The sequence below is a fragment of the Natator depressus genome, chromosome 14, assembly GCF_965152275.1.
Source record: "Natator depressus isolate rNatDep1 chromosome 14, rNatDep2.hap1, whole genome shotgun sequence".
NCBI lineage: Eukaryota > Metazoa > Chordata > Testudines > Cheloniidae > Natator > Natator depressus.
In genome coordinates this window covers 16,030,981-16,058,130 of record NC_134247.1, presented here as the reverse complement: position 1 = coordinate 16,058,130, position 27,150 = coordinate 16,030,981, and the positions used below count along the sequence as shown (strand labels likewise).

Here is a 27,150-nt window from a genome sequence, read left to right as displayed (position 1 = left end):
ACCCGATGCAGCCCTCAGGCCAAAAAGTTTGCCCGCCCCTGCTCGAAAGCACCTTGCCGAGAGCGTCGGCAAACAACGACGCGTGCGCTGCATCGCCCCCGACCTCCCACCGCTGGGACCGTTCCTCCCACTCCACCCCCACTTTTCACTCCTTTCGATTTCTGGGGGAGGTGGGGGTACTGGCCTGACCTGCTAGTCTTGGATCAGCGTGGCAAAGGGCACGGATTGAGCCCAGAGAGGCGGGCCCTTTAAGAATGCAGGACAAGGCGGGGCAAAGCGTAGCAGACCCCCAGCGGGCCGTGGAGTGATCAGCCGGCAACCATTCAGCTTGCCCTGGGGACAGACGGAAGGCCTGGGCTTCTCCCGCAGTTCCCAAGGGGCCCAGTGAGAAGCCCGAGGGCATGTGCAGACAGGGGATGCCAGGAATCATTTGAGTCTTTGTTATAGTCCCTACCTGAAATAGCCCTCAATAAAAACCACTGCAGCAATCGACAGTAGTAGTCGTAGCAGGTTTTGGGGAGTTGGAGCCTTTTGGCCCATTGCTGTAGAATACGACAGACAGCTGAACCAAGAGCAGACAGAACCCTCCCCGCTTTTCTTCCCCTCGCTCTGTTTTCTCCGTGCAACAGCTGTGTGTCAGGTGTGGGCTGAGCGTGGTGGACCCCACCTTTCTGGGGCCTCGGCTCTTTCCCGCAGGAGGAGAAAGGCGGTCAGACCCGATGAGCTGCATGTCTGAGCTTCTCACTGTGCAGAGCCCAGGATGATCCTTGGAGCGGAACGCGGGTGGCACGATCCCCACCTGCAACTGCAGAGTGATTCTATTCCTGCGGGTGCATGCCCCAGGGCGGGGGGGGATGTACATCCCTGTATACACACCGGGGCACTTGGCAAAGGCCGTGGTGCACTATGTACTTATTGCTGCATGATTCTAACAGTGAATAAACTTGTTTACATGGGAGGAATCGTGGGTTGTGTTTGCACAGGGAAGGGGACCATTTCCTTGACAGTTTTCTGGTCCATTTTTACCTTTTCTAAGGTGCCAGGCCAGGGCTCAGCCAGTGCTACTGCTGCTTCCTCTGTGCAAAGAGCTCTTATCCCTTTAGGCTCTGGAAATGTGCTGAACAGCTGCAAGTTCCACCCAAGCCAATGGGAGCTGCAGGTGTTTGGAATCTGGCCCTTAAGATACAGCTTCCATGTTGCACTTCTCTGGCAGAATTTCTCCTTGGCCTGAGCGATCAGCTAAGGGGGCTGGGGAGGGGATCTACAGTCTCTCCAAAAGCTAAAGATTCTGCCAGACGGGGGCACCCCAAAGCACACAAATTGTAACTTGTAGTGCTGGGCAGCCTGTCCCATTGGTGCAGGTTAAGGCCAACGCTGACCAGCTGCAGGGTAATGTGGTAAACTCAGTTTCTGTTCCTCTCTCAGGAAAGATCCCAGTGTGGGAACTATGGCTTTGAGTTTGAATTTTAAAATCAAGTGGATCTCTAGGTCTGTTGAGGGCAGTCCTGGGGCTCCTGGCAAGTTGCCATGGTAGCCCTCTCTCACCTGGTCAATTTCTGCCCTGCCCCATGCTCTCCACCCTTTGCATCAGGCTCTAGGGCAGATTTCCTGTTCTAACCAGTGAGACAACACTTCCACCTCTCCTTGGTGGAGACTCACTGGAGTCCAGTCTGAGCAGCCATACCAGGGCTGGGTGCTGGCTGGAAATCAAGAGTCTTATCATTGAGCAGATGCTAAAGGCCAGGCCTGGCTCAGTTGTAACATAGACAAGGTGACCTAGTCAAGGGTTTTCCACCTTATCTGCTCTAGGCTGCTCAGGTATCCTGCCTTCCGTTGCTAGTGTATGTCCAGAGAGACTGGGGAGAGGTTACCGGGCCAGATTCCTTGGCTGCAACATTCTCCCTATGCAGTGCAGGGAGCCAGTTTAGCAGCCATTGTTTATTCTGCTCTGCAGGTCAGAACTGAAGTGCCATATAGTAATTACAGGCTAATAAGGGGAGGGCAGGAGGGTCTGGGTCCTCAGGTCAGTCAGAAAGGAAAGCAAGAGAGAGAAGGCAGGCTCTCCCTAGTTCTGCTACATGTTCCCCAAATGCACCACTTAGATGGTTGGGTCATATTCCACACTTGCTTACAGCTGTGGAGTAATTCCACTTCAGTTGGTGGAGTAACTCCAGATTTGCCCTGTTGTATGGCCCACTGGATAATGAAACTTTTTATTGCTGGAAGGAAAAGCTAGCCCGTTCAGGGGAACCTGAGGGTTTCTGCTTCCCAGCATCCCTGCATTACACGCTGGCACCGGGGTAAGCGGAAGGACAAAAATGTACATTATGTGCAAACCTATGATGGCTACGTTACACGCTTACCAAGGCTTTCTCTCTCCTTGCTAAAAAGGGGACATAAGGAACTCTTGAGGCCTGTTTCACCAGGAGCATGGAGAGTGGGAGTCCTGGTGCATTGCAGGGGAAGTTCTCCTGGACTAGGAAGGAATGAAGGTGTCTTTGCTCTTTGCCTTTTCTGACAACCCAGTTCTGGAAGAGAGTGTCCATTAAGTTTAACAGAGACCTTTAAACCAGCTGAGCCTGTCTGAGCCACCCAGGGAGCTGCAGAACAGCAGCGAAGAAACAGGGAAATATAGCACCGCCTAAGGTACTCACATGAAGTGACTGCTTAAGCTGGTAGTATAGGGCGATTCCTGACTTCACCTTTAGCTTATTGCTATAAACTGAACACGTGAATGAATCTGGGTGGCCAGGTGGGCTAATGTATTGTAGCAACCTTCCCCCAGGAGAGACGTGGATTCACATTCAGTTTGGCAGCATTATAGTAATTCCTACTGGGGAACTCTGCCTACCTGATGGGCATTTGGTGCTCAGGAGAAGCCCAGGTGAGATCCTTTGGAAGAGCCATTTGGGTGGCCAGCATTACACTAGCAGGGTGGTTTGCAGGCAAGTGTCAGGCAGGCCGGCAGAGCTTTCCAGGGGAAGCTTACATGACCCCTTGCCACAAGTGAAGAGACACTCATCCTAGCCATTTCTAGTGGAGTGGTTCTCCAGTTTTGGGCCATGACCCACCAGGGATAGGGAAAGTCCTTCTTGAGGGGTCAAAGAACAAAACATTTTGAGCTGCCAACAATGGGTGACCGAGAGGTTTGGAGGAGACCTGGTTCCCTGGGGGTGGGGGATCTAACTCTTAGGGTACTTAAATGGGGAAAGTTGAAGAGCCTCCTCACTAGCCCTTAGCTCAACTCCTCGGGATGTGCAGCACTGTCTTGATCGTGCTTATGTCTCCAGGAGCAGGGACCTAGTGCTACCATCCATTCACAGATGCACTTGCCAGCCCTCTTCACTCGCCTAATTAACCTAGATCTTCATCTGCTCAGCCTAATTAACCTAGATCTTCATCTGTCATAAACTTGCAATGAAAGGAAACCAGTTCCAAATCTTGCTTCAAGCATGTTCTTGGTGCTTAAAAGTATGTTTAATGAAAGATATCGCACATCTATTAAGGGCCAAAAATCTTCTTTCAGTGACACTGAAGGAAATTCAGAATAACTTTACTGACTTCAGCTGAGTTCTCCAGATTTACAGGGTGCAGTTGAAAGCAGGCTTGGGCCCTTGTATCTCAGTCAGGTCGCCAGCCAGACAAAACCTGCACAAGCCAGTTTTTCAAGCACCTTTCTGTGTGTGGGCAAAGACGTTTGGCATTATAAAGACACAGGGAGCATGAATAGGGATGTTTTGCTCGCCCTTTTCTTAGCTGTGACAATCAGAAAGCTCAGATAAGGAAGAAGCTCCTTCCCCTGTAAGCTCTGAATGGTTTCTCTTCCTAGCGATGAAATGGATCTAGAGGTTTTGGTTTAGGCTGACCAGACAGCAAGTGTCAAAAATCAGGACAGGAGTTGGGGGGTAAGAGGTGCCTATGTGAGAAAAGGACCCAAAAACCGGGGCTGTTCCTATAAAATCGGGACATCTGGTCACCCTATTTCGGTTGGAGCATCTGGTACAATGCTGTTCAGCAAGGCAGAATGCAGCTGATCTGGGATGACTCAGCTGCTGGATCTGCCTACAGGTCTGGGTCACTGAGAGAATGTAGTGATCGGTTACAATCAGCAGGTGGCATGCATTAGTCAGAAACATGGAAATGGCCCCGCATTCTTGCACAAGGGGTTGAAATTATTCTACATTATTCACTTCTCACTGACCCAGAGGAGAGAGGGGATGCAAAAAAAGGAGTTTTATAAAGGGTGGGGGAAGAGCAAAAAAGAGGTGGAGAGCCCACATCGAAGGCTGTGATCAACTCTAAGTAAAGTACAACTGATGAAAGAAAACGAATGGAATGATTCTGTGCGTGTAGGACGGGGAGTTTGATGCCGATGAGTAATTAATAAACCATACTTTGCATGTCTATAGCACCTTCCATCCATGGATTGCAAAGCACTGTAAAGGAACTGATGGATGTTACTTAGATTGTAAGCTCTTTGGAGCCGCGACCTCCCCGGGGCAGGGGTGTTTGTACAGCGCCTAGCACAAAGGGGCCCTGGTCCATAACTGGGATGCCTAGAGATTACTGCAATACAAATAAACAAATACTGATCCTCACAATATCCCTGTGAAGTAGGTCTGTATTATTATCCCACGCCTGGGGAAACTGAGGCTAGGAGTGAGTAAGTGACTTGCTCAAGGGTCACCCAGAAAGCCTGTGGTAGATGAAAGACTAGAGACTAGATCCCTTCAATTCCCAGTCTTGCCCTGTTGCTTGAATGCCATATCACAGGGGGGTTGGGGGCGGGGAGAGTGAGCTAATCAGTCTGGCATCAACATTGCGTCTCCTTTTAAAGCTGGGCATATTATGTTAAAAGGGAAACGCTGATTATCATGCCCCACAGGAATGGATTTCCTCTCTATTGATCTCGGAGACTGGGGAACAATCACATCAGGGCCGAATCTGGAGAGGCTGGCTCATGATTTAACTTTCTTTGACTCAGGTGAGTTCCCGTTAACTTCAGTGGAAGTTTCCCCTCCGTAAGGATGGAGCCGATGCAGGGTAAGGGCGACAGGATTTCCCCTGTAATGACTGGCTGGGAATCCCCAGGAGGCCAGGCTGCCCCTTACTCAGAGCTCATCTTCACATACGGCGCTGCTGGGGCACAACTGCAGCGCTTTAATAGAGATGCTACTATGCTGGGCATAGCCCACCTCCCCGAGAGGAGACCTCTCCAGTGAACCTAGCGCTGTCTGCGGGGCATTGGGTGGGTATAACTATATTGCTCGGGGGGGGGGGGGGGTGGATTTTTCACACCCCTGAGGGACATAATGATACTGATGTAAGTTTGTAGTGTAGACCAGGCCTAACAAACCCACCTGGTCTCTGGAAGTTTAAGGGCCTCCCTGATTCCTAGTGAAGAAGCACAAGGAATTAGGGTTCTTTATGGGGAAGCAGGTACATCCTGAGTGGCACCCAGGGGTGTTGTGCTGGAAGCACAAAGGAGCAAGGAGAAAAGCGACATCTTATTTAAGGAAGGCCCCATATCATACCCCATCCTGGGTGGTTCTGCGAGCTCTACCGCGCCCCGACTCCCTGCTTGCTGACCACGAGACAGTTGCTGGGGTGAAGCTCTCGGGTTGTCTCTGATGGAGCCAGGAAGGAAAATCATTTTCTGTAGGATTTGCATTAAGTATAAAGCAGCCACTCGCAGGCTCTCTCCCAGTCCATGTGATGCCCACCCTGCTGTCAGAGACACATTCCCTGTGTGGCACAGGACACTTCAGCTGGTTATTATTAAAACCCCAGAGAGAGATTTTGCTTAAGCACACAAACCTCCGTTCCAAACTGTGTACAAACTTGAAAACGGTTAGCAGGGTGTCTTGGCTGTCCACGTGCTTGGTAACTGCCTAGATGCCACGAGAAAGGACTGAGGGTTTGTGGGAGCTCCCAAAATCGACTCAGTAGTGAGGTGCATAAACAAAGCACTTTATTGATCACTTCTGCACTGCCTGCCTGTGTCTGCGTTCACTTTCCTCCCACACACACACCTTCCCACCAGTGACGGCACAGTAGGAGCGTTAGTGTAGACAGGGCTGCAGGTTCTAACCCCTGTCTTGTCTAACCCGACTCAGAGCAGCTCTAAGGTGACACAGAGGTTAGAACACCCGCAGCTGCTAGTGCTTTGTTCACACTGGAGCACCCCCTTTTGCTAGCATTGGTAGAGCTGGATCAACAGGTGCAAAGGTGGGAAACTTTAGGGAATGCGGGGATGGAGAAACAGAAAAGATCTAAGAGCATCCACATGAGGTGGTGGAATCTCCATCATTGGAAGTTTTTAAGAGCAGGTTCGACAAACACCTGTCAGGAATGGTCTAGATAATACTCCATCCTGCCATGAGTGCAGGGGACTGGACACGTCCTGTGATTCTACCAGCATTGGCATACCACCCAAAGCCCCGCCCCAGCAATGCACGTGTTGTGCTCACTGGAAAACCTGAGCTGGATTCTCTGCTGGGTCGCCTCCCCGTTGGTGGTCCAGAGTCCTGGGCATGAATCTGGAGGGGATGGTCCTAGGCTATCACAAGGTGCTCTTTCAAAAGTCGGTAGTGAAGACATACCCTTAGCTGCCGCTCCCAGGTTGTTCATGGGCTGCTTTGGAGGCTTGGGGCACCAGAGCTGTTATCCCACAGGAATACTTTATTTGGAGAATCAAAGGATGAAAGTAAATTTACATTACCCTGATTTTCCTGCTTTATTTTTCACACTGGGGCAGCACCCTAGGTGTCCCGGGGCAAACCCCCAACTGTCTGCCTGGTATTTTGCAACCTGCCCAGTGGGCTTGTGTAACGCAATGGGCAGGGTGGCTCAAGACCCCCCTGTGCCAGATCTGCAGATGGTGTGAGGCAGTTACAGCCCCAGCAGAGCAGCAGCACTCGCTTTTAGCTCTGCAGGCTCTCTGTGCGTCAGCCAAGATAGCAGCCGTCACATCTGTATAGGAATGTGTTGGGCCCAATCCATCCCTGGTGTGACTCCGTGGCACATAGCTGGCGAGGACGCATTGTATGATGCTGTTGCATGGAAGTCGCTATGCAAACCCCAGTGGTACGGTATTGGGGTGGTGGTTCTCCGGTTTCAGGAAGAGAGCAGAAGCTGCTGATCACTATCACGTGGCAAGGGGTGGCCGGCAAATATCAGCACTGACCGGCCGGCATCTCTGCAGTGATTCAGTAAACTTCCTTGACACAGCTCAGGAGCTGAAGGAAAACCAGGGCTACACAGTCTCAGCTCTTCCCTCCCCTTCCAGTCCTTCACTGGGCTGGGCCGGAGGGGAGTTTTGTTTACCCCTTTCGCTTCCCCCATGGTGCGGCCCAGTTGCAGCGCTGAGACGACTGATTAACAGGGATTTGGGCTGCCAGGAGTGTGTGGCCATGTTGCCGTCCCATTGGAGGCTGGGCCCAGACACAGAGCTGAGAGCGAACAACCCTTGCATGCTAAACTCCACCTCAGAGCTCCAGCTAACCTGGGGCAGTGCTGGGCTTCGGGGCACTTTTCCTCCTCAGGGAAGCGTCTCCCACTGACCCATGTTGGCTGTACCAGGGGAATGTGCTGTGGAGGGCACTATGCTTTTCTCTCTTGAGCGGGAGTTATTTTTCATTAAGGACTCTTAGAATAACTGGCTTGTGGGGGCAGGGAGTCATTATAGGGGAATGTGACTGTAACCGTCTTAATTAAAGCACCGAAGAACCCAGCAGTCCCTTTGACTGAGGGGTCTGTCAGCCCCTCGCTCCCCTTCAGCTTTCCCCCTGAGCTAATGACTTCAGGTTACACACAGAGGTCACAGCTTCACAGAGCCCAGGCAGGTAAGTGGAAAAGGGGCCCGTTTCCTCCCAGATGCCAACTCCACTGACTGCAACCGGGCTGCCGCAGGGGTGAACTGGGCCTCCAAATGCTTAGCAGCAGCATGAAAGGCTTGCTCTTAATTCCTCCTACAGCCAGGAGAGAGCCCCGGGAAGGGAGGGGACCCCTGCGCAGGGATGCTCCCCCCGGCTCCTCATCCTCTCCCAGCAGCAGAGAGGGTAGGCAATTGGAAAGGAGCCCTCTTCCCTGGGCAGCAAGAAGAGGCTGGTAAATGGAGTTTAACTGGGCAGAGAGGATCCCGAAATTTGTCCCAAGCGAACAGAGAGCCGAGGGTTTAAACCATCCCCTTCTTTTCAGGGCATCGATCATTCTGGTTGTCAAGTTGGGGAGGTTTTGGCAGCTGTTTCTTTAGCCTCCCAATGAATAATAGGCACCTGTGAGCTATTTCAACTGGACTTTAATTTGTCCTAAGGAAACTCAGAGCAGTAATCCCACCTGGCCCCTCTTTTGCGGCTACCACACCTAAATCAGTGGACGGTGACCCCCCACATACCAGCTCCATCCCTTTAGAAAACAAACCGGGCCCAGTCTTAGCTGGGGATTTAGATGGGTGTTCTTTCCTCGCCTCCAGATGTGAAACATTCAGGTCTGCAAACAACAACTTACTAAGGAAAGGGGGAGAGGAAAGAGGGGGAAGAAGAAGAAAAAAAAAGTTTGTCCAAGCGGCCGAATTGCAGATGAAACTGGCAAGTGACTGCGCTCTCCATGGAGATCAGTGGGCCAATGACAAGGATGGAAGCTGTTTATAGGGGCGGAGTGTCTCCATAGCATCCAGAGAAGCCTTTTTGAGCAGCTACTTAATGACAGTCATTCTGCTGCTTACAAATCACTGCAGCTCTGCAATAAAGGAGCGCTGGCAGAGCTTTGGGTAATAATTTATCCAAGGGGGGAAAAGTAGAAATTCCCTTTTTTCCAGAACATTCCTGCTGAGCTGTGAACTTTGGGAGCCGTGGGACTTTGATAAGGATCAGGTAAGGACCCCAGAAATATTGAGTGAGTTCGGTTTTGTGGCAAATGCATTTAGCTTTATTTCTGCAGCCCAGAACATTGGAAAGTGCAGATATTTTTTCTGCTGCTGAAGGTGTCATACCGGCTACGCTAATCAAGGCCGTAAGTAAGAGCATTTATTTGAAAGTTAATGGGTAACTACACCATAGTTTTGCGGGGTTTTTTACTTGTAGATGTATTTAGACAGAACATTCCTTTTTTCACAACGCACGACAGTATTCTACAATTTTAATGGTTTGGTGCAGTAACACCTCATATTTTTGTTTAGTTTTGCACCTTTTTGTGTGTTTAAAGAGAGGGTGACCTCTGTTGCAAACCTTCACTTTCTGGGAGTTCCTGGATTGTTACATTTGTTTGTTAATTTCGAATCTCCAGCATTTTATCTGAGCTATTTAACAGCTACATTATCCAAATAAGACACCAGCAGAATTTACAATTACGTCTGGCTGTTAGCTTGGCAGAGAGGAGATGCTACACACCTCTTTGGCCTGAAATAACATTTGTATTCTAATCGTGACTGCATTTCTCTTTGGAAGAAATACACAGTTATGGCTGCCAAAGCAGTCAAAGGGATTTAGATGCATCTTCCATTAAAATTAATAGATGCTATACCTCTAAATCCCCTGGGTTGCTATAAATATCTTTATACACCTGTTGTTTTTCAAAGATGGCAGGGCCCTGCATAAAGAGAAAAATGAAATGCAACAAGGAAATGGAAGTTAGTAATCTAAAAAATACTCAGGGCACTTTGACAAATGCAGGAGGCTATTATTTTGGTTTGTCGCCCATGGAATTAAAGTCCACCAAGAAAAGTGTTAGCACCAGAAGGAGGTACAAGTCTCTGATTCGGTGTAATGCTCCCATGGTAATTCTAATACAGTGTCAATAGCATCAGAGCTGCTTGGATTCTGGTGATTCAGAAGATAGCTTGCTGTAAATGACACAAGTGAACTCCATCTGCCTTGTGTGGGAGGCTGGATGGAGAAGGGAGACTCAGCCATCCCTGGCGTGACTTCGGTGTCATCTGCAGAGGCACACCAGGCATAAACGGAGCCAGGGTCTTTGTGAGCGTTAGGTTGAAAATCTGTTGACTATTGTGAGTTGCCTGTTTGTCAGGGATCTTGAATCTCTTCATGTTGTTCTTGCAGGATCGCCCCTTTCCCCCTCCCTTCCCCCACCTCAGTTCACCCCACACCTCCTGAATGTTGGACCTGCCCATTCTGGCCTCCCCAGACATGGCTGACAGCTGGTTGAACCTGCAGTCAGAGGAAGAAAGAGGGCAGGAAAACAGCATGGGGGACTCTGCCAACCTGGACGACAGTCTGACCAGCCTACAGTGGCTGCAAGAGTTTTCCATCATCAATGCCAACGTGGGCAAGTCTTCCTCTTCTCCCAGCAGCTCGGACCCTCACGGCTACCATAAGATCCCTGGCTCTGCTGCTCCTTGCTCCCCCTTGGCTGCTGACCCAGCTTGCATTGGGATGCCCCACACCCCCGGCAAGCCCATATCATCTTCCACCTCCAGGACTACTCACCTGGGGATGGGCATGCAGGCCCAGCCCTTGGAAGACATAGATTACAAGACCAACCCCCATGTGAAGCCCCCTTACTCCTATGCGACGCTCATCTGCATGGCCATGGAAGCCAGCAAGAAAACCAAAATCACCCTTTCGGCCATCTACAAATGGATTACAGACAACTTCTGCTACTTCAGACACGCTGACCCCACCTGGCAGGTAGGGATCCCAAAGAGCCACCGTTTCTCCCTCTCTGCATCTGTCCCTAAAGATAAGCATGTGCAGTATGCTGGTTGGGTTGGGGCGGACTTGCCCTAGCTGATCAGACACTGCAGTAATGGTGCCAGTAGAAGAACTTGGGGAAATAGATGAAGTCAGGTATTCCTCAAGAGCTGCTGGTGGTCCCGCTCCAAATTGGCCCAGAGCAGTACAAGAAGGAGCAATGGACACCGTGTTCCAACATTGTGCGTCTAGCATCCATTGCATGTGTTTACAGGAGCATCAGGAGCTGTGCTGCCAATTCTAAGTGGTTCTGCAGAAGTGGGAGTCTTTCTGTTGATATATTAACATTGGCAGCAGACCTTCTAATGGTGGCACTCATGGCAGCAGTTCTTTCTTTTCTTTTCTTTTCTTTTCTTTTCTTTTCTTTTCTTTTCTTTTCTTTTCTTTTTTCTTTTTTCTTCAGGATCCAATTAATGACTTTTGGTGTGTTTCCTGCCCAGGTCTTTTGCCTTGAGTGAACATTCTCTAGCACACAGAAGCTGCTGTAAATGGGACCATAGCCCAGTACAAACAGGAATTTACCCTTGTCAAAGTTAGTGATTATCTATCACTCCTCCAGTGCTGGACAGAGGCTGAGATTGGCGACAAAAGGACAAATTCTCCTCTGTTACATCAGCACACTTCAGTGGTGCTGCACCACTGTAATGGAGAAGAGAATTTGGCTCGGAGAGCACAGAAAGGAGAAGAGGGACGGGGGAAAGAAAAAGACAGTGGAGGAGAGGGGATGAGTCTGGGGAACAATGACAAAGAGAGGATGGAAAGACAGGGAGAACGAGCTGAAGGGAGATTGTATCTGATGTGTTTAACTTCTGTATCAGGATCAGAGACCCACGGGAGGCTCCCCTATTCCAGAGATTAGAAACCCAACAGTGCCTTGAAAGGTGGCTTTGACCAGGCGAGCTATTGGCTACAGTGAGATGGCCATTATCCTGCGATAGGCCACTGCCATTTTGATGATACTGAAAGGTACAAATTCTGCAGTAAGCAGTTGAAACTCCTCCCTGCCGCTTGCCGGCACTCCCGTTGGGAGGCATCTCCATCCCTGAGCACCACCTCCTTGTTCTCTTCAGACATATGAGCTGGCAGCCCTAAAACTGAGGACTCGTTTCTTCAATCCCCTGGTGGATTAGTGAATTCATCAGATCTCTGAGCCAGCAATTTCTATAGCCACAAAGGAAAAGATCTAGGGGAAGGGTTAATACCTTTATGTAGAAAATCCCTGATCAGCAGTGTTTAGATCAGCAAACACTGTTCCTTTCCAACGTATAGTACAATGGAAAGCTGTGCCCCCTTTCAGTACAGAGCCTTGTATCCTACAGGGGATTGTGGAGTGAGAGGGAAAATTTCATCATTGTGATGAGAGCCCTGAGCCTCAGTGTTCCTTTGTCTGGCCTTTCTTCTGCCAATGGAAAAACGTGTCCAGGGCCAGCTTCCTTTGCCTTCTGTTCAAAGGACGAACAACTTCCCTAGATTGCTGGAGATCATCATAACAAAGATAATGCTAAGTAACACCCTGCGCTCCTTTCAAGACTGAACCCTAAACTGGCTGCAGCCTGGGAGTTAACCTGAAGATGTTCCCCAAGCTGGTGGGGGTAATCACTGGACCAGGTTCATCTCTGGTCACAAAGCCACCTTAGGCCCCCTAGGGAACGCATTCAACACAAGGACCTTCCCCACGTACACTGGCTCCATGCCCTCCCCTCCCTGGAACTCCTGGCACAGGAGGCGTTCCAACGATGCGTCATGGGTAGGAGGAGGCGTGGCCAGGGTGTTCCCACCCCTGGTTAATCCCAGGCTGCTGCATGGGCCACATTGGCCATGGCAGGCAGGGTGCCAATTGAGTGTTGCCCTCACCTACGCTAGAGACTGAGCCGGCCCTGGCACCCCCAAGATAGGAGAGGGTCAAGCTCTGCAGCAGCACAGGGGTGAATCAGGTCCATCAAACACGGGTTCCCATGGCAGTGGGCACTGGCCAGCCACAGATGAAATGGCTGCAAAATCCAGTTTCCACGGTTCAGCTGCCTGCTTACCTCGTTAACGTGCCAGCTCCTTCCGGCTGTCGACCGTCCTTTTAAGAACTTTGAGAACAAGGAGACCAGACCTGCCCTGCTCGGGACATGACTCCAAAATTGTTCTTGGTTTAAACAAAATCAGTCTGACAAAACAAGGAGTTGCACCCAGGTGGAGGTTAGCTAAGCCTGGCAGCAGCCATGGGACCATGACTAGATCAACTAGTGCCCACTGTCTCCCCTTCAACCTCACCCGCTCTAAACCCAGGTGAATCCTGGGCATCTCCAACCCCCACCTTGTGCTTGTGATAGCTCCCCAATCTCCATTCCAGGTTGGCACATGCACTGCGAAATTGGAGGGGGCAGCAGTAACTGGTTCACTTATTCTGTAAATTGGGAGCAGTTCCACTGGAGCCGGCAGGGTCACACTCATGGTATGAGTGCTGGCAGAGTACAGGCACAAAGGCTGTGAGTGCCAGCGATTGAGGGAAACTCACCTAGATAAAGAACCGCCACAGATGAGAGTTCTTGTCGGTTTACATCGCCTAGAATTAGGATGTCAACGTTCTTGGGCACTGGGGAATACACAAGAACAGGCAAGTAGGAGGCAAGTGGTAGGTAATATTTTGACTTCTCTGAATTCTGGATAATTACCATATTTTCAATTAAATGCATTTATAAAAAAAAAGTTCTCAATCCCTCTCTGCAAAGATGCAGGTGGTTAGATTGCTTGTTGTAGGGAGGAATGATAAATATGCAAACTGGCTGGGTAATAATCAACTGCAGGCAAGCCAGGCTGAGTGAAATTTGGGGGTGGGGGTGGAGAATTTGGCTTGGAATTCTCTGACCTTTGTAAAATTTCATTAAACAGTAAATTCTGAATCCCTGGAGTCTGGAATGTTTGCTGGATTTTTCCCCCCCTTTCTTTCCTATTCTCCCACCGTAGCTGTGTTCTCATCCCTCTACCCCAATTCCTGTAAGAGGAGACAGACTCAAAAGGTCATGCCACCCATATGCTGGGGGAGATGGATAGATTCCTGTGGGAGCTGCATGCTTTGGAGAGGAGCCAACTTGCCCAGGGAGTTTCAGCCTGGAGGAGGGGTGTTGGTTTTTTGTAGTTTTCTTTTTTTTTTTTTTGTAAGGGCTCCAGGCATTCAAGCTTTGTTTTTGCTATCCGGCAATACGGATTATGGATGAATAAGCATAAAGATATCCAGGCAACATTAAAAAAAAAAAAGCCCTTCACCATATCCAATCTCTTTACACCCTCTTGGCTTTATATAGTGTAACACAGCGTTATTTACCCAATAACTGAGTTTCCTTTCTGATTATGCACATCACTCTCGACATTCATGTTTTTCAGAGCAGCTCGACGGGAAGCAGAAAGTTCCTTTTCTTTTTTCTTTTTTGCAGCTGTTTTGGTTTGTGTTTAGGAAGATACAGACAGTGATTTCATACCAAGCTTTCCTAAGCCTTACGGACAAATTCAGCAATGGTGCTCGAAATGGGAGCAATTAATGGGGGGTGCAAATCCAATGTAAATGGGTGTCCGTGGCCAAGGCCAGCCCCATGTGCAATCGGTTCCTAGTCAGAGTAGGAATAACCAGCACGTGGGCCTGTGCATTGAGAGCATTTCTGAAGAAGGGAGCACACATGCCTAAGTGGGATCTAGGTGCTGTGATGACACCAGAGGTAGAAGGGTATCTACACTTGTCTAATTTTGCCAAATCATTTCCCACTGTTCCTAACACTGGCACAGCTCACACCCCATCCCGCCTTTCCATGGGAATGATCCAAATTCAAGAGAAAAGACTCCTGTTGAATTCAGTGGGCTCTGGATCAGGCCCCTTGGCTCTGGCTATTTTGGATCGGTTTGGAATGGAGGTGGCTGCCTCCACTTTGATACTTACATGGCTGGCCAAGGAGGTTTCTGCTCTGCCACACAACTCAGGATTTGGCCTGGAATGTGTTTTCCTGTTGCAGCCATCTCTGTTTTCCGATTGTTAGAAGCTCCCTGATGGTCCTATGTATCTTCACCCCACTGGAGGGGTTTATGTTTTGTAATGGATCATTTACAAAGTTGCACATGTCCAACCTCACTGTTTTCTTTTGGGTTTAGAATTCCATCCGCCACAACCTATCCTTGAACAAGTGCTTCATCAAGGTGCCGCGAGAGAAGGACGAGCCGGGGAAAGGTGGGTTCTGGAAGATCGACCCTCAGTACGCAGACAGGCTCATGAATGGAGCCTTCAAGAAACGCAGGATGCCCCCTGTGCAGATCCACCCGGCCTTCACCAGCAGAGTCCAACAAGAAGGCGGGACTGCTGCCAACCAGGCAGCATCCTCTTGGTCCAATGACAGTGTCCTGAATGTCAACATGGAGTCACAGCAGCTGCTCAAAGAGTTTGAGGAAGTCACGAGTGATCAGAATTGGAACCCAGCAGATGGGAAAATGGGCCACAAACGTAAGCAGCCATTGCCCAAACGGATGCACAAGACAGCTCGCCTCTCTAGCTCCCCCTTGCTCACCCAGGAAGAACAGACAGAGCTTGGCTCATTGAAAGGTGACTTTGACTGGGAAGCTATCTTTGATACCACCTTGAATGGTGACTTCTCCACTTTTGAGGATCTGGAGCTCACACCTCCAATTAGCCCAATAACCAGAGATGTGGACTTGACAGTGCATGGAAGACACATTGACTGTCCACAGGAATGGTGCCCAGTTGGGCAGGATCAGGTCCTAACAGAATCCAACCAGAACAACTTAGACTTTGATGAAACCTTCATGGCCACTTCTTTCCTTCAGCATCCCTGGGATGAAGAGAGAAACGATTATCTCTCAAATTCGGTCAACATGGACCAGTTGTTTGAACTCAACGACTCTTCTTTGCCAACAGACATGAGTGACTGGAGCAGTATGGGATCTTTTTTATAAGAGGCCGCTGCCGGTTAGAAGGATCAAGTTAAACCCAGGTAGACTTTATCTATTAGCAAGATACTCCCATTGCTGCTGGAGATTACAAGGGACAAGATCTCTAAAAACGGGGACATCCATGTTGACTTTTATCAGCTGCAAAGTATGGTTATTCACAGAAACTCCAAAAGAAACTCAGAAGATTTGGCTGGATATATCTGTTAGCGACACATCAGGAGAAGTCTCTGCCTCTTGGGTTTCCCTAAGAGAAGAAATAATTACTTATTTTGGGACTCTGTTTTTTTAAAGAAATGTAGATTATCCTATGTTTTGTGGAAATGGAAGGAACGTATGTTCCCTCTAGGACAAAGGAGAACAGTTGCTAAGTTACATGCAAGAGCTGAGATTTCCTGATGACTTTGGACATTGTAGACCATGTGCAATTTCCTTCTCCTTCTTCTCCATTTGACTCTCTCTCTCTCTTTTTTTTTTTCTCTGTCCAGGGATATTGCCAGATATAACATGAGATAATTAAGTAGCAGGTAAATAAAAGTTACTTCTGGGTTCTATAAGTTTAACCTCCCTCCAGAATTGGGGCTAGGGAAGAAGACGAGATCTGTAAAATCAGATGCAAATCAGCAAGTCGCCCTCTTCAGATGTTTTTGTATAGTCTATTATATATAAATATATATCTATTCAAAGAAACCTATATTTTTAGCACAATCAGTAGAGTACCTTTTTGATGGGATGGCAGTGGAAACGGGGTTTTTTCTGTGCTGTATAAAGACTAATGTTAATTTTTCTGCAAATTAAAAATGAAGTGTGTCAGATGTTTATTGTAACAAAATATGCAAAGGAAAATTCCTACATCAGAAGCAATGAATTTCTTTTAGGATCAAGAAAAGGATCAAGACAGGAGAGAAGGAGAAGAGACTTGACTTTCTCCAGATTGTGCTCTTACTTATTTTTGTATCTTGAACTCCTTGCCTCGAGTCATGAGCGATTGTATTTGCTGTAAGGCCTAGAATGGTGTCACTGTGAACCTGCTACATTTCTGAATGATTGACAAAACAATGTACTATTTTCTGATCAGCCTGTGAACTGTGAACTGAAAGCATCCCCTTCATCAGCCTGTATGTCAGGCTCTGAACAGCCTTTGTGATGATCCAGGAGACAAATCAAGTGATGGGTGATTAAGGACCAAGCCTTCTCCCTCAGTGAGACAGCTGTGATCAAACATTGCTTTCTTTTGGAATTGTTATGTTGGGGTTTCCCATGCAGGGGGATGCTCCCCAGCTCTTGGTGATTTTGTATTTTATTTAAACGAATGTTCTTGTATGGGACTAACGAAAAATGAAATCTGGATCCGGGGCTTGGTCAGGGAGTAAGAGGCCAAAGACTGTGTATGCAACAAACATTAGTTACGAACAAAAGCAGAGTTTAGAATCCCTTCTCTGCCTTACCGAATGTGTCCCCTTTACTCTGCTCGTCTCCTAAAGCAATAATCAGTCTGAGCACTTACCATCTTCAACCCGCTGCACAAAGGTTAACCAGTTAATTCTCACAGCACCCCTGCAAGGTAAGTATTATTACCCACTTTTACAGATGAGGGTGACAAGGCAGGGGTCAATTAACTGATTTGCCCAAGGCCTAACAGCACAGCCTCGCTCCCAGTCCTGTGACCATACTGCCTCTTAAAGGTGTGAAGGGGATGCCGGCAGGCTAAAGGTTTCTCCAAAGCAGGTAGAAAATATCCTGGTGTTTTTCAGTGCCTGGAAAGGCAGAGCAAGGAGAGGCAAAGTACCTGACTCCTTTCTCGAGACTTAACAACTTGGGACCAGAGCCTCAGCTGGTGAAAATTGCCGTAGCTCTACTGACTTCAACAGAGCTACGCTGATTTACCTGCCGAAGATCTGCCCCCTAATTGGTTTGCTAATGGGAGTGTGGACAGGTGTCTGTGAAATATGCATAGGCAGCAAAGAAATATTATGGTAGTTAAAAATAAAAAATCTTGCTCAAACTTGAATTCAAGCTCTAGAGAATCAGATTCTAAGCCTCTCTGTTGGTACAGGCAAATATAGTTAACGTAACGTAGCTGCTAGTTCGCAGAAAGAAGAGGTTACTTTGGAGTGTGTTAGACTTGTTGAAAAACATAAAACTATAAACTTTTTTTTGTTTGTTTGTTTGTTTAGAAACTATAGTAAGAATTTAGGAACCTTGATGTGAGCAAACTAACTTAGCTGGAGTCTAGTTGTCGTTTTAAAAAAACAGCCTGATTTAATGCTGGAAAAGACAACCCTTGTATTAACTAATGAATTAACTTGCATTCAAGGTCACAGAGGTCGGAAATGCAATGCATTGCATATGGGTTTTCAGGTACATAGGGCTAGATCCTCAGCTGGTGCAAATCGGCCTAGCTCCATTGAGGTCAATGGAGCGACTCACGCTTACCGCAGCAGAGGATGTTGACCCCTTGATCTCCATACAGGTGGCTGCTGGAGTGGGGTGGAACTCTTAGGATTTGTCTACACTTCAATAAGAGACCTGTGGCACAACCGTGGCTGGCCCGGGTCCACTGGCTTGGGCTCAGGTTGTGGGGCTAAATATTGCAGCAGGAGCCCAGACTCTGAAACCCCATGGGGCGGATGGGGCTCAGAGCCTGGGCTCCAGCCCAAGCCTGAACATCCACACTGCAATTTTTAGCCCCACAGCAAGAGCCCTGCAAGCCCAAGTCGATTAACCTGGGCTCTGAGACTCATTGGCATGAGATTTTTCTTGCAGTGTAGATGTAACCTTAGGGTCCATGGTTTAGACAATGCTCCCCTGGGTCTGGCGGACAATCAAAAGATACAAGCTGCAGTGACTGCCAAATGGCTCCAGAGGGTTGGTCCCACTAGTCCTCCATAAAATGAGGAAGTAGGGTTGGAATTTTAACCATCTCACGTACTCAGTGAACAACCTCCAAAAAACCTCAGCAAAAACTAATGGGGGTGTCCTCCACCAGCCTGCACTGTTTCGAGAGCTGGCTGCATTTCCACCCAGTGAGACAAAGCTGCATGGCTTCCATCTCCATTCCAAGGCTACTGGTGATCAGACTGGGCCTAGTCCAGTGTTTTGTTTCTTTTTTGTAATGCTTCATTTTTTTTCGTTTCTTTCTCCTGTTTCGGGGCCTGTTTCATACAGATGCTGAAAGAACTGCAAAGATAAGTGTGCAATTTAACCTTTTTCATGGAAAGCTATTTACAATTAAAAAACATGTCCAATGAAAAACTGGTTTTGCCTCCTTGTTTCCCTAAAGCACTGACCTTGAGTCTCTTTCTGTCCACTACTTATATGGCCCCCATTTACCATGGCAGCCGAACCCCTCACAATATTTTTAATGCATTTACCCTCACAGCACTCCTGTAAGGTTGGCCAGTGTGGTTGTCTTCATTGTATAGATGGGGAATGGTGGCACAGAGAGGCTAAGTAACTTGCCCAAGGTAAGACCGAATGTCTGTGGTGGAGTAGGGACTTCAACTCTGGTTTCCCAAGTCCAGAGAGTGCCCTAACCGCTGGATCATTTTTCTTCTCTTTTCATGGAGGCATAAGATTTTTAGGGATGGGAGAAGTACACCAATCTGAGGGGTCAAGATGTAAAATGCAATATTATTATTATTTATTTCTACTACAGTAACTAGGGGTCATGGAACTAGGGGTCACCCAATGAAATTAATAGGCAGCAAGTTTAAAACAAACAAAAGGTAGTATTTTTCACACAACGCACAGTCAACTTGTGGAACTCCTTGCCATAGGATGTTGTGAAGGCCAAAACCATAACAGGGGTCAAAAAAGAACTATATAAGTTCATGGAGGATAGGTCCATCAATGGCTATTAGCCAGGATGGGCAGGGATGGTGTCTCTAGCCTCTCTTTGCCAGAAGCTGGGAATGGGCGACAGGATGGATCACTTGATCTGTTCTGTTCATTCCCTCTGGGGCACCTGGCACTGGCCACTGTCAGAAGACAGGATACTGGGCTAGATGGACCTTTGGTCTGACCCAGTATGGCCGTTCTTATGTTCTTAACGCCTAAAGGCTCTCATGAGTTGAGAAGAAAAGCTTGGAAAAATGACCTAAGTGTGCCTGAATCTGCAGAGACCCTGCAGTAGTAGCTCTGTGGAGTGTGAACTGCCTCATTCATCTTAATGAGGTGTTAACACCAAGCCTCATTGGGCCGGGAGGCCTAGCCCACGCGAACCCCAGCAGAACAGTGTGTGTGCAAGGGGCACCAAAAGTGCCGCAGGCTCAGCCCACCCAACCAGGTATGCCTCAGTTACTGGGGTAAGTCCTGGGAGATGCCCCTGTTACTGCACCTGTCTGAGAGGGGAGAGGGGACCCCTGCAGGGAGCAGAAACTCCTGGGAGGGAAGTGGGACCCCATGCCACTGCTCCAACCTCTCTGGTATGGGAGAGGGGCCCCTATGTCATTCAAAGTGAAGAGATGGGGCCACAGCATGGGGTGGAGCCAAAAGAGGTCTTGTGTCTTGGTGGGTCTAGGCCCCCGTATTGCCTTAATCTGTCTATACAGTATCAACACATAGTAAGAATCAGTGCTGAAGATGTTACCATCTAACTACTAGACAAAAGAAGGATTACTCTCCCCAATTTACAGCTGGGGAACTGAGGAACAGAGAGGTGAAGTGACATGCCCAAGATCATAAAGGGAGTCTGTGGCAGAGCTAGCATCTGAACCCAAATCTCCTAGTCGCTAAGTCGTAGTCTTAGCCCCAAGAGCACCCTTCCACCCCACCCATTCCTCTTCTCCTGATAGGACCCGTGCTCCTGTTGATGTCCAAGGCCATCAGGGTTGCCTGTAATTAGAGGTTCTGCAAACCCACCTATGAGATGTCTGGGTTTCATTGCTCCAAAGGGAAACATTTTCACCCACTCCAGTCTGGGAACTTTCACTCCAGGGGAGAGCAGAAGAGGCAGCTTTCCAAACACAAACAACTAGAGTCCAAAGTCTTTACACAAGCAAACTTCCATTGGGCCAAATCCTGAGGTCTTTTAACTCGGTCCTTTCTCTGTTGGAACATCCACTGACCTCAAAGAGACTTTCACCTGACTGATTTGGCCCACATTTTGCACACACATATTTTTGAGATACCCATGATGCCCGGCACTGGAAACTAATCTCTCAATGGTCAGTTGATTGAGAGCTGGCTGGAAATACCATATACATCTTTTTCTTTTAATACGCTAATGGAGAGGAAGGACCAGAGATGGTAGCCAGGAGATCTGGACCACCAGGAATATGTTGAAGATGTGGAGCAGTGGGATGGCCCAGTTTTGGTTGCTGTAATGATGTTTTTCCATCTAGACTTCTTACAGCACAGAGATGTGCGGCTGTTTATTGGCAGGGGAATTGTAAGACGCTTGGGAGTAATATGACTAAAAACACGTCTAACAAACAATAGTTCAGACCATAAGATATTATATGTCCTTATTGAGTTCAAACTGTCTCCTCTAGGTCCTATAGCTGTCCCCGGGGAGGAGCCATTCAACTTGATACTAGGGGCTCTCTCTGAGTTTTGCCCTGATCCCAGTTTGTTTCGCCAGAGCAGAGAAAGAAGCATTTAACGCCCCACATCCTCACAAATTAACTGGATGAAAGTGCGATTCAGGGGTGAGGCACTGGTCCCCTCAAAAGCAACTGGATCCACAGAAGCCCATTTTAAGAGCGGTTGTGGGGGAAAATGCTTCCTGTCGCTCCAAGCCAGCCAGCCCTTCAGAGCAGAAGAAAAGCCCCAGCAACCCAGGGAAGGAGGCCGTGAGCTGGGGAGGGTGGGGGAACCACACAAAAGAGACAGTAACAGATGAAACCACTTGAGGTTAATTACGCTGAGAAGCAATTGGCTCCACAAGGATGTTGGGGGGGGGACTTGAAAGGCTGGGGAGAGTGAACTCTTCATGACCTCGGAGGTGTGCAGAGGAAGGTTGTTTGGGGAGCTCAGCCCAGCACATGGTGGGGATGGTGAGGCTATCTTTACCTAGGGGGCAGAGGAATGGGACAATGTGGGGGTGGGAGCACAGCCAGCCACAGAGAGCAAAGGGACATGGAGGATTTTGCATAGAATGTTTTCAGTACCATTTCAATTTGACCTGGCCCCGTTGGCTGCTGCCTGATCCCCAGGGCCCGAAGGCCCCAGGGGTTGCTGTCTGATCGCTTGGCTGAAGGTAAGATTTTTTATTTATTTATTTATTTTTAACTAGCTGCCCTCTAGGTTGGGTCAATTGAGGGCAACTCTTTTAGTCTCCGCCCTGGCTAATGCGTCCCTGAAGAGCAGTGGGAATTAGAGCCAGGAGGACGGTGACACAAGCCCTGCTTGCAGAGAACGAGTGCCTTCATTTAAAAATAATGCTGATCAGCTGCCTCAGCCCAGAGGAGAGGAACAAAAAGCAGCAGAGAAGGTGAAGAGGGAAGGATGAGGCCCAGCTGCTCAGCACTGCCGTGCAGGTAGCCCAAGCCTCGGTCTCTAGTCTTGGGCTGGTGAGGCCTAGGAGCACTGGAGGCTCTTCCAGTTGCTCAGCCTGGCCCTGCAGTCTGGAGGGGCTCCAAAGAGAGCCTGTGCCGTATGTCTTGAGCAGAAGGCAGGTGTTTGTTACAGAGGGGCCTCGAGAACAGGGGTATAAAAGCAGGTCGAGGGGACATGAAAGGGCGCCTCTGTGCCCTGACAGAGATGGGGGACCTTCCCCACTTCCCAGAATACACGGAAAGTCCAAGGTCAAGGGCAAATGCCATATTCTTTGTACTTTAACATCTAAGGATCCCAGAATGTTTTCCAAACAGCCTGGGATGGCAAGCACAGCCTGGCCTGTGTAATAAACAGCCTTTAAACCTGCCTTTAAACCAGTTCTTGGGGGGGGAAAAAAAGTCTGTTGGGTGCATAGATGCAGGGTAAAGGCCATTGACCAGAAAGCTGAGGATTAGCTCCTTCCGCTACCACTCCCTTGATCTTCGGCACTACCTCTCTCTGCAGAGCCAGCACATTGACGCTACCCATAATGCACTTGCACCAGCTACTCTCCCAGCACCACCAATCCCTGCACCCTGTAGAATGGTGGCAGCTGCTACTACCAGCAGCACTCCTCCTAGTGGGAAGGGCGGAGCCTCCTCACCATTGGCAGCAGCTGGTCCCCCATGCAGCTGGATCAAAACTAGCATCTAAGGTAGGTGTCCTGGTGGGGGAGATAAAGGCTGTGCGTGTGTTGGACGCTGGTAAGAGGGCACTAAAGGAGAGAAGGCACAGAGGGTCTTTAACCCAGTCTGGAGGGAGCGCAAGGCAATGGCTCACACACCAGATGACTTAAGCCACCATAGCCCACCCCTCTGTTCATCTCAAATGGTCCTGAACCATGGATCATAGAACTGTAGGGCTGGAAGGGATCTTGAGAAGTCATCAAGTCCAGCCCCCTGTGCTAAGGCAGGACCAAATAAACCTAGACCAGGCCTGACAGGTAACTGCACACATGGGAATCCCACTGAAATGCAGCCACCTCTGGAGGTGGGGGAAGCTGCTAACTAGAACACAGGGGCAAAACGTGGGAGTTTGGCCAAGCCATGGCCATATTCTTAAGAAAAGAGCAATGAGGATTATAATGTTCATGCAGAGCAGATAGAAGCTTGGTTTATAACTCTCTTGATTTGATCGCAAGTGATCTGCAAACTGGGATCAGGTGGGGGGGGGGTTTCTTAAAGCCCCAAACTGCTGGAGTCCTGTTATTGTGTAAGAATCTCAGCTTTCTTTTTTGTTGGTTTATTTTTCACAGTGAGTTTCTAGTTCTTCTCGTTGTGGAGAAAAGGTTGAAAGCATGACCCACAAAGGGTTAAAACCCAGAAGGCAAATAAAAAGATCCGAGCTTTGACTGTTTCTTAACATCTCATGAGTTTGGGGAAGGCGACTGACTTCTGATTTTTTGACTGCTCAGGGGCAGCCATGCTGTTAGAAGTGGGGCCATGTGAAGCAGCCCTTTTTAGCTTAGCAAGAGGCAAGCTGCTTGCTTTTGTTCAAACCCCCTTGAAACAGATGAGCATTTTGCATGGACGTGGAAAATTTAAAGGGTTGACAAACATAATGCCCCAATAGGAGATGTGGGCCTTTAAAGTGCGGGGAGGGGGGGGGGAGGGCGGAGATACGGGGAGCACCGGACAAGATCTGAAACAACCACATTTAGTTCAGCTGTGAAACCAACAAAACAAACTTCCAAGCAAAAATTTTTCAATGGTGTTGTTGTTTTTTTTTTTTTTAACAGCAGCCAGAAGATGTATGACTAATGTGTGTGTAGGGGGAGGCCTCGGCAGACAGGGACAATACTGTAGTAACCAGGGAGAGGGGAGGGCTTGGAGGTCTTTTCTTCTATCAAAGCTTGGAGCTTTCTTCCAGCCAAGGAGATTGAGAGAAAGAATGCAAGACAATAAACTTTCTCCCTGGGTTGTAAACTTTGCCCTCCAATGCAGGCTAAAGAGACTGGGCTGCTTTTTACAAAGCGCAGTGTGTACTCAGTGAGAAAGGGAGAGGGAGAGAAAGGAAGGTCAAGGCCCCTTCAGAGCCTGGCCTGCCCAGGCTTGCCTGGGAGAGCATGATTTTCAAACACTGCAGCTTGCAGCCTGGCCTCTTTCTCTCCCATAGATCCCATTGCTTCAATCTGTTCCCGGGGATGTGGTGCGTTTGCCCCCCACTCCTCTAACCCCCACTCACACACAAATGCTACAGTGAATTGCAAAACTAACTAGCCAAATGGGAAAGTGGGGGAATGATTTGTTTATTTAGCCAGGCAGGCTCCCAGTGAAGCTTGGGACATCTCTGTAGGGGCTAAAAGGCTGTTTGCCAGTTTGACGAGCTGCTGCCCATGCCAATACACTTGCAAAGAAAACTGCAACACATGTCCTGATGGCAGCAACACTATCTAGCATATCCTATAGGTGCTGCTCGGAACAGGGCCAGACCTGGACCTTCCCCCCCCCGACCCCCCGCCCGCCTTCTCTGCCCAGAGTCCTGCTGAAATCAATGGTGTTACACCATGTTGGCTCAATGACTCTTCTACTGTTCTATCTCTCTCTTCTTAAACTGTTACAGCCTCCTGGTATCTGGTCATCTGCCTTTTCACCTCCTCCCTCTCTCCTTTTGTATCTCCTTTACTATCTTTCTTGTGTTTCTCTTCTCTTCTCTTCCCCTTCCTTTTACTCCTCTCGCCAGGTGGCAGTGTAGAGACAAGGACTTCTGTGCTTCCATGACATCCCCTGAGATCCAAGGGTTTTGGGGGGCAACCCCCCTGCCTCTTCAATGGGGAAAAACCCCACACGTGCAATGGGAGAATTAAGGGGAGAGTTTGCAGGGTCAGGGAGTTCCCATCCTCCTGCATGGGTTGGTCTTGTGTGGAGGAACATCGGCCCACTCTCTATGGGAACTAGAAAAACCTCTTTATGCAGAGGTAATTAAGGACTCATGAAGGCAGCATTAGAAGTGTGTTAGTACAATAAGGACTTTAATGGTTACAAATATTAGTGACTGAGGAGTACATATACAGGTTGGGGTGACCTGGTCTCCTTCCATCCTGGGTATTATGATGCTACTACAAATATAATCGACCGGCTTGCTAGATTAGTATACTGAACCCACGTGCAGCTGTGTAGCTTCAGCTGAAGTCAATAGGATCAGTGCATGTATCAACAGATGTGGGCCCCAGGGCCTGATTCTGTGCCCTGAACTGGGTATCATAAATTTCACCAGTGCAAAGTGGGTGTGAGATGCAATCCTTCCGATGGGGGAAGTGTATTAATTACATCCTGCGTGCACTCGCTTTGTCCAAGTGCAGCTGGCCACAAAAGAGAACCAGACCCTTAGGCTTTGCTTCCACTGCACTGTCTCTCCGTAACATGTCCTATTACTGCCAATTATTCCCTGCTCAGGGAAAGCCACTAATATAAATAGGCCAGGTCAGCCGTGGCCACTGGCGTTTGAGCCACTTCGTCGTCAGGGCAGGGTTAGACAGATCCGTGGTTAGAACACGGGCAGCGGATCTCTGCCTGAGTCCCTGGCTGTCACTGGTGGATCTCATCAGCAGTAGCAACAGCAGAAAATGTAAGAACTCTGGAGTCCAGACATAGCCATGTTGTTGGGTGGAATTATTTCAGTCCACTGAACCATCCTCTGTGGTTCCTATGGTTTTGCTGAAAAGATTTGAAAGAAAGCTCCTGCCTGCTCTGTAAGAGATGGGGGATTAGCCGGATTCCTGGGTTGTCATGCTCCTAGCTAAATCCCCACTGCACTTCAATTGGAGATGGTGCATTTCCTCCTATCATGTAGCATTGCTTGGACTTTCAGGCCCTGATCCAGAAAAAACACTTAAACACGTGCCTCGCTTTAAGCCCACGAACAGCCATTTGGGATTGTGCTTAAAGTGACTCCAGAGCTGAAGAGTTTTGCTAGACTGAGGCCAGAAAGAACTGCCACGCTCCATCCTAGAGGTGGCTGCATTTCAGGGATGCAGAAAGAGATTCTTCTTTGTAAGTGTGCGGAAGAGAAGCTGGGCAAATCCGGTAAACCTTTATTCTGGCCAAACTTTTCTGAAACCACGGAGCCAAATCCAGGTGATAAGCACCTGTGGCTCCTGCAGGAACCAGTGGATGCCTTGGCTGGGTAAGGAGCTTCAGGGATTGCCTCAGAGTTTATGCAAAGTTTGTGGAGTGTCTAGGGATGAAAGGATCCAGGCATCAATGCCAGTCATTAGGATCATCACAATCATTCCTTTATTATTTATTTCCCATATTCCGCCAGATGTCCCTTCATCTATCATCCTTTCTTAATGGGCAAACAACAACACCTCAAACCAATCTCCCGTTCACAGAGGGAACATATACACATAAGCTCTTCTTTTCTCTCCTTTTCTTGCCTTCTCTTTCTTTGGCTTCCATTGAGCGGGGGGGGGGGCGGGGGCCGGCGCTGGCACAGAGCCAACCTGGCAACAACCTGCTTTCACTTGCTAATCATTCTAAATATTGAAAATCAACGCCCAGAATAAACAGCTCAGAGATTGGGGCTGTCTCTGGTCTGTTTGGAAATGCTAATCTACCCAGCTTTTGTTTTCCTTGTGTGGATTTGATGCCTTGTGTTCTGAGGAGGTCACAGCTGATGGGGTGGGGGGGGCATCCCCTTATTTTTTCTCATCATGAAAATTCAGCCAGTTTTAACATACTAGACTGGGGGGGGGGCAGGATATAAAGGGAGGGAAGGGAATGAACACGCTTTGCATAGCAATGAACGAACCTCCAAAGTTAGGAATTCAGGTTCCCAAATAAGCATCCAGAAGCGCAAATGCTTTATCCAAACCTCCCTCTGTCTGCAGAAGTGGCCAAGAAATTTCATGGGAAGATTTCTGGTGAAGTTTCTGGCATTGCCGCTTTGAATGGCAAGTCCCACAGGTAGGAGTTCAGGTCTAGGGCTGAGATGTGAACTGCTCCGAAGTTTGAGAGCATCT

General features: G+C 48.7%; 1 protein-coding gene and 1 long non-coding RNA gene across 2 annotated transcripts; both read left to right on the top strand.

Annotated features, from left to right (window-relative positions):
* The first annotated feature begins 8,735 nt into the window (after positions 1–8,735).
* On the top strand, positions 8,736–18,886 carry FOXJ1 (forkhead box J1). Its single transcript, XM_074970912.1, has 3 exons — positions 8,736–8,873; positions 10,059–10,646; positions 14,838–18,886. The coding sequence occupies exons 2-3, from the start codon at positions 10,113–10,115 to the stop codon at positions 15,651–15,653; spliced, it is 1,350 nt and encodes a 449-aa protein (XP_074827013.1). The 5' UTR covers positions 8,736–8,873; positions 10,059–10,112; the 3' UTR covers positions 15,654–18,886.
* Positions 18,887–21,978: 3,092 nt separating this feature from the next.
* LOC141999031 (uncharacterized) lies at positions 21,979–23,523 on the top strand. Its single transcript, XR_012641949.1, has 3 exons — positions 21,979–22,129; positions 22,653–22,842; positions 23,443–23,523. It is a non-coding gene; the product is annotated as an uncharacterized LOC141999031 (long non-coding RNA).
* Positions 23,524–27,150: the final 3,627 nt, after the last annotated feature.

Excerpts from the sequence above, each read along its gene's own strand:
- FOXJ1 (XM_074970912.1), top strand. The coding sequence starts at position 10,113 with ATGTTGGACCTGCCCATTCTGGCCTCCCCAGACATGGCTGACAGCTGG. Across the intron at positions 10,647-14,837 it reads ACGCTGACCCCACCTGGCAG|AATTCCATCCGCCACAACCT; the intron begins GTAGGGATCCCA and ends TTTTGGGTTTAG.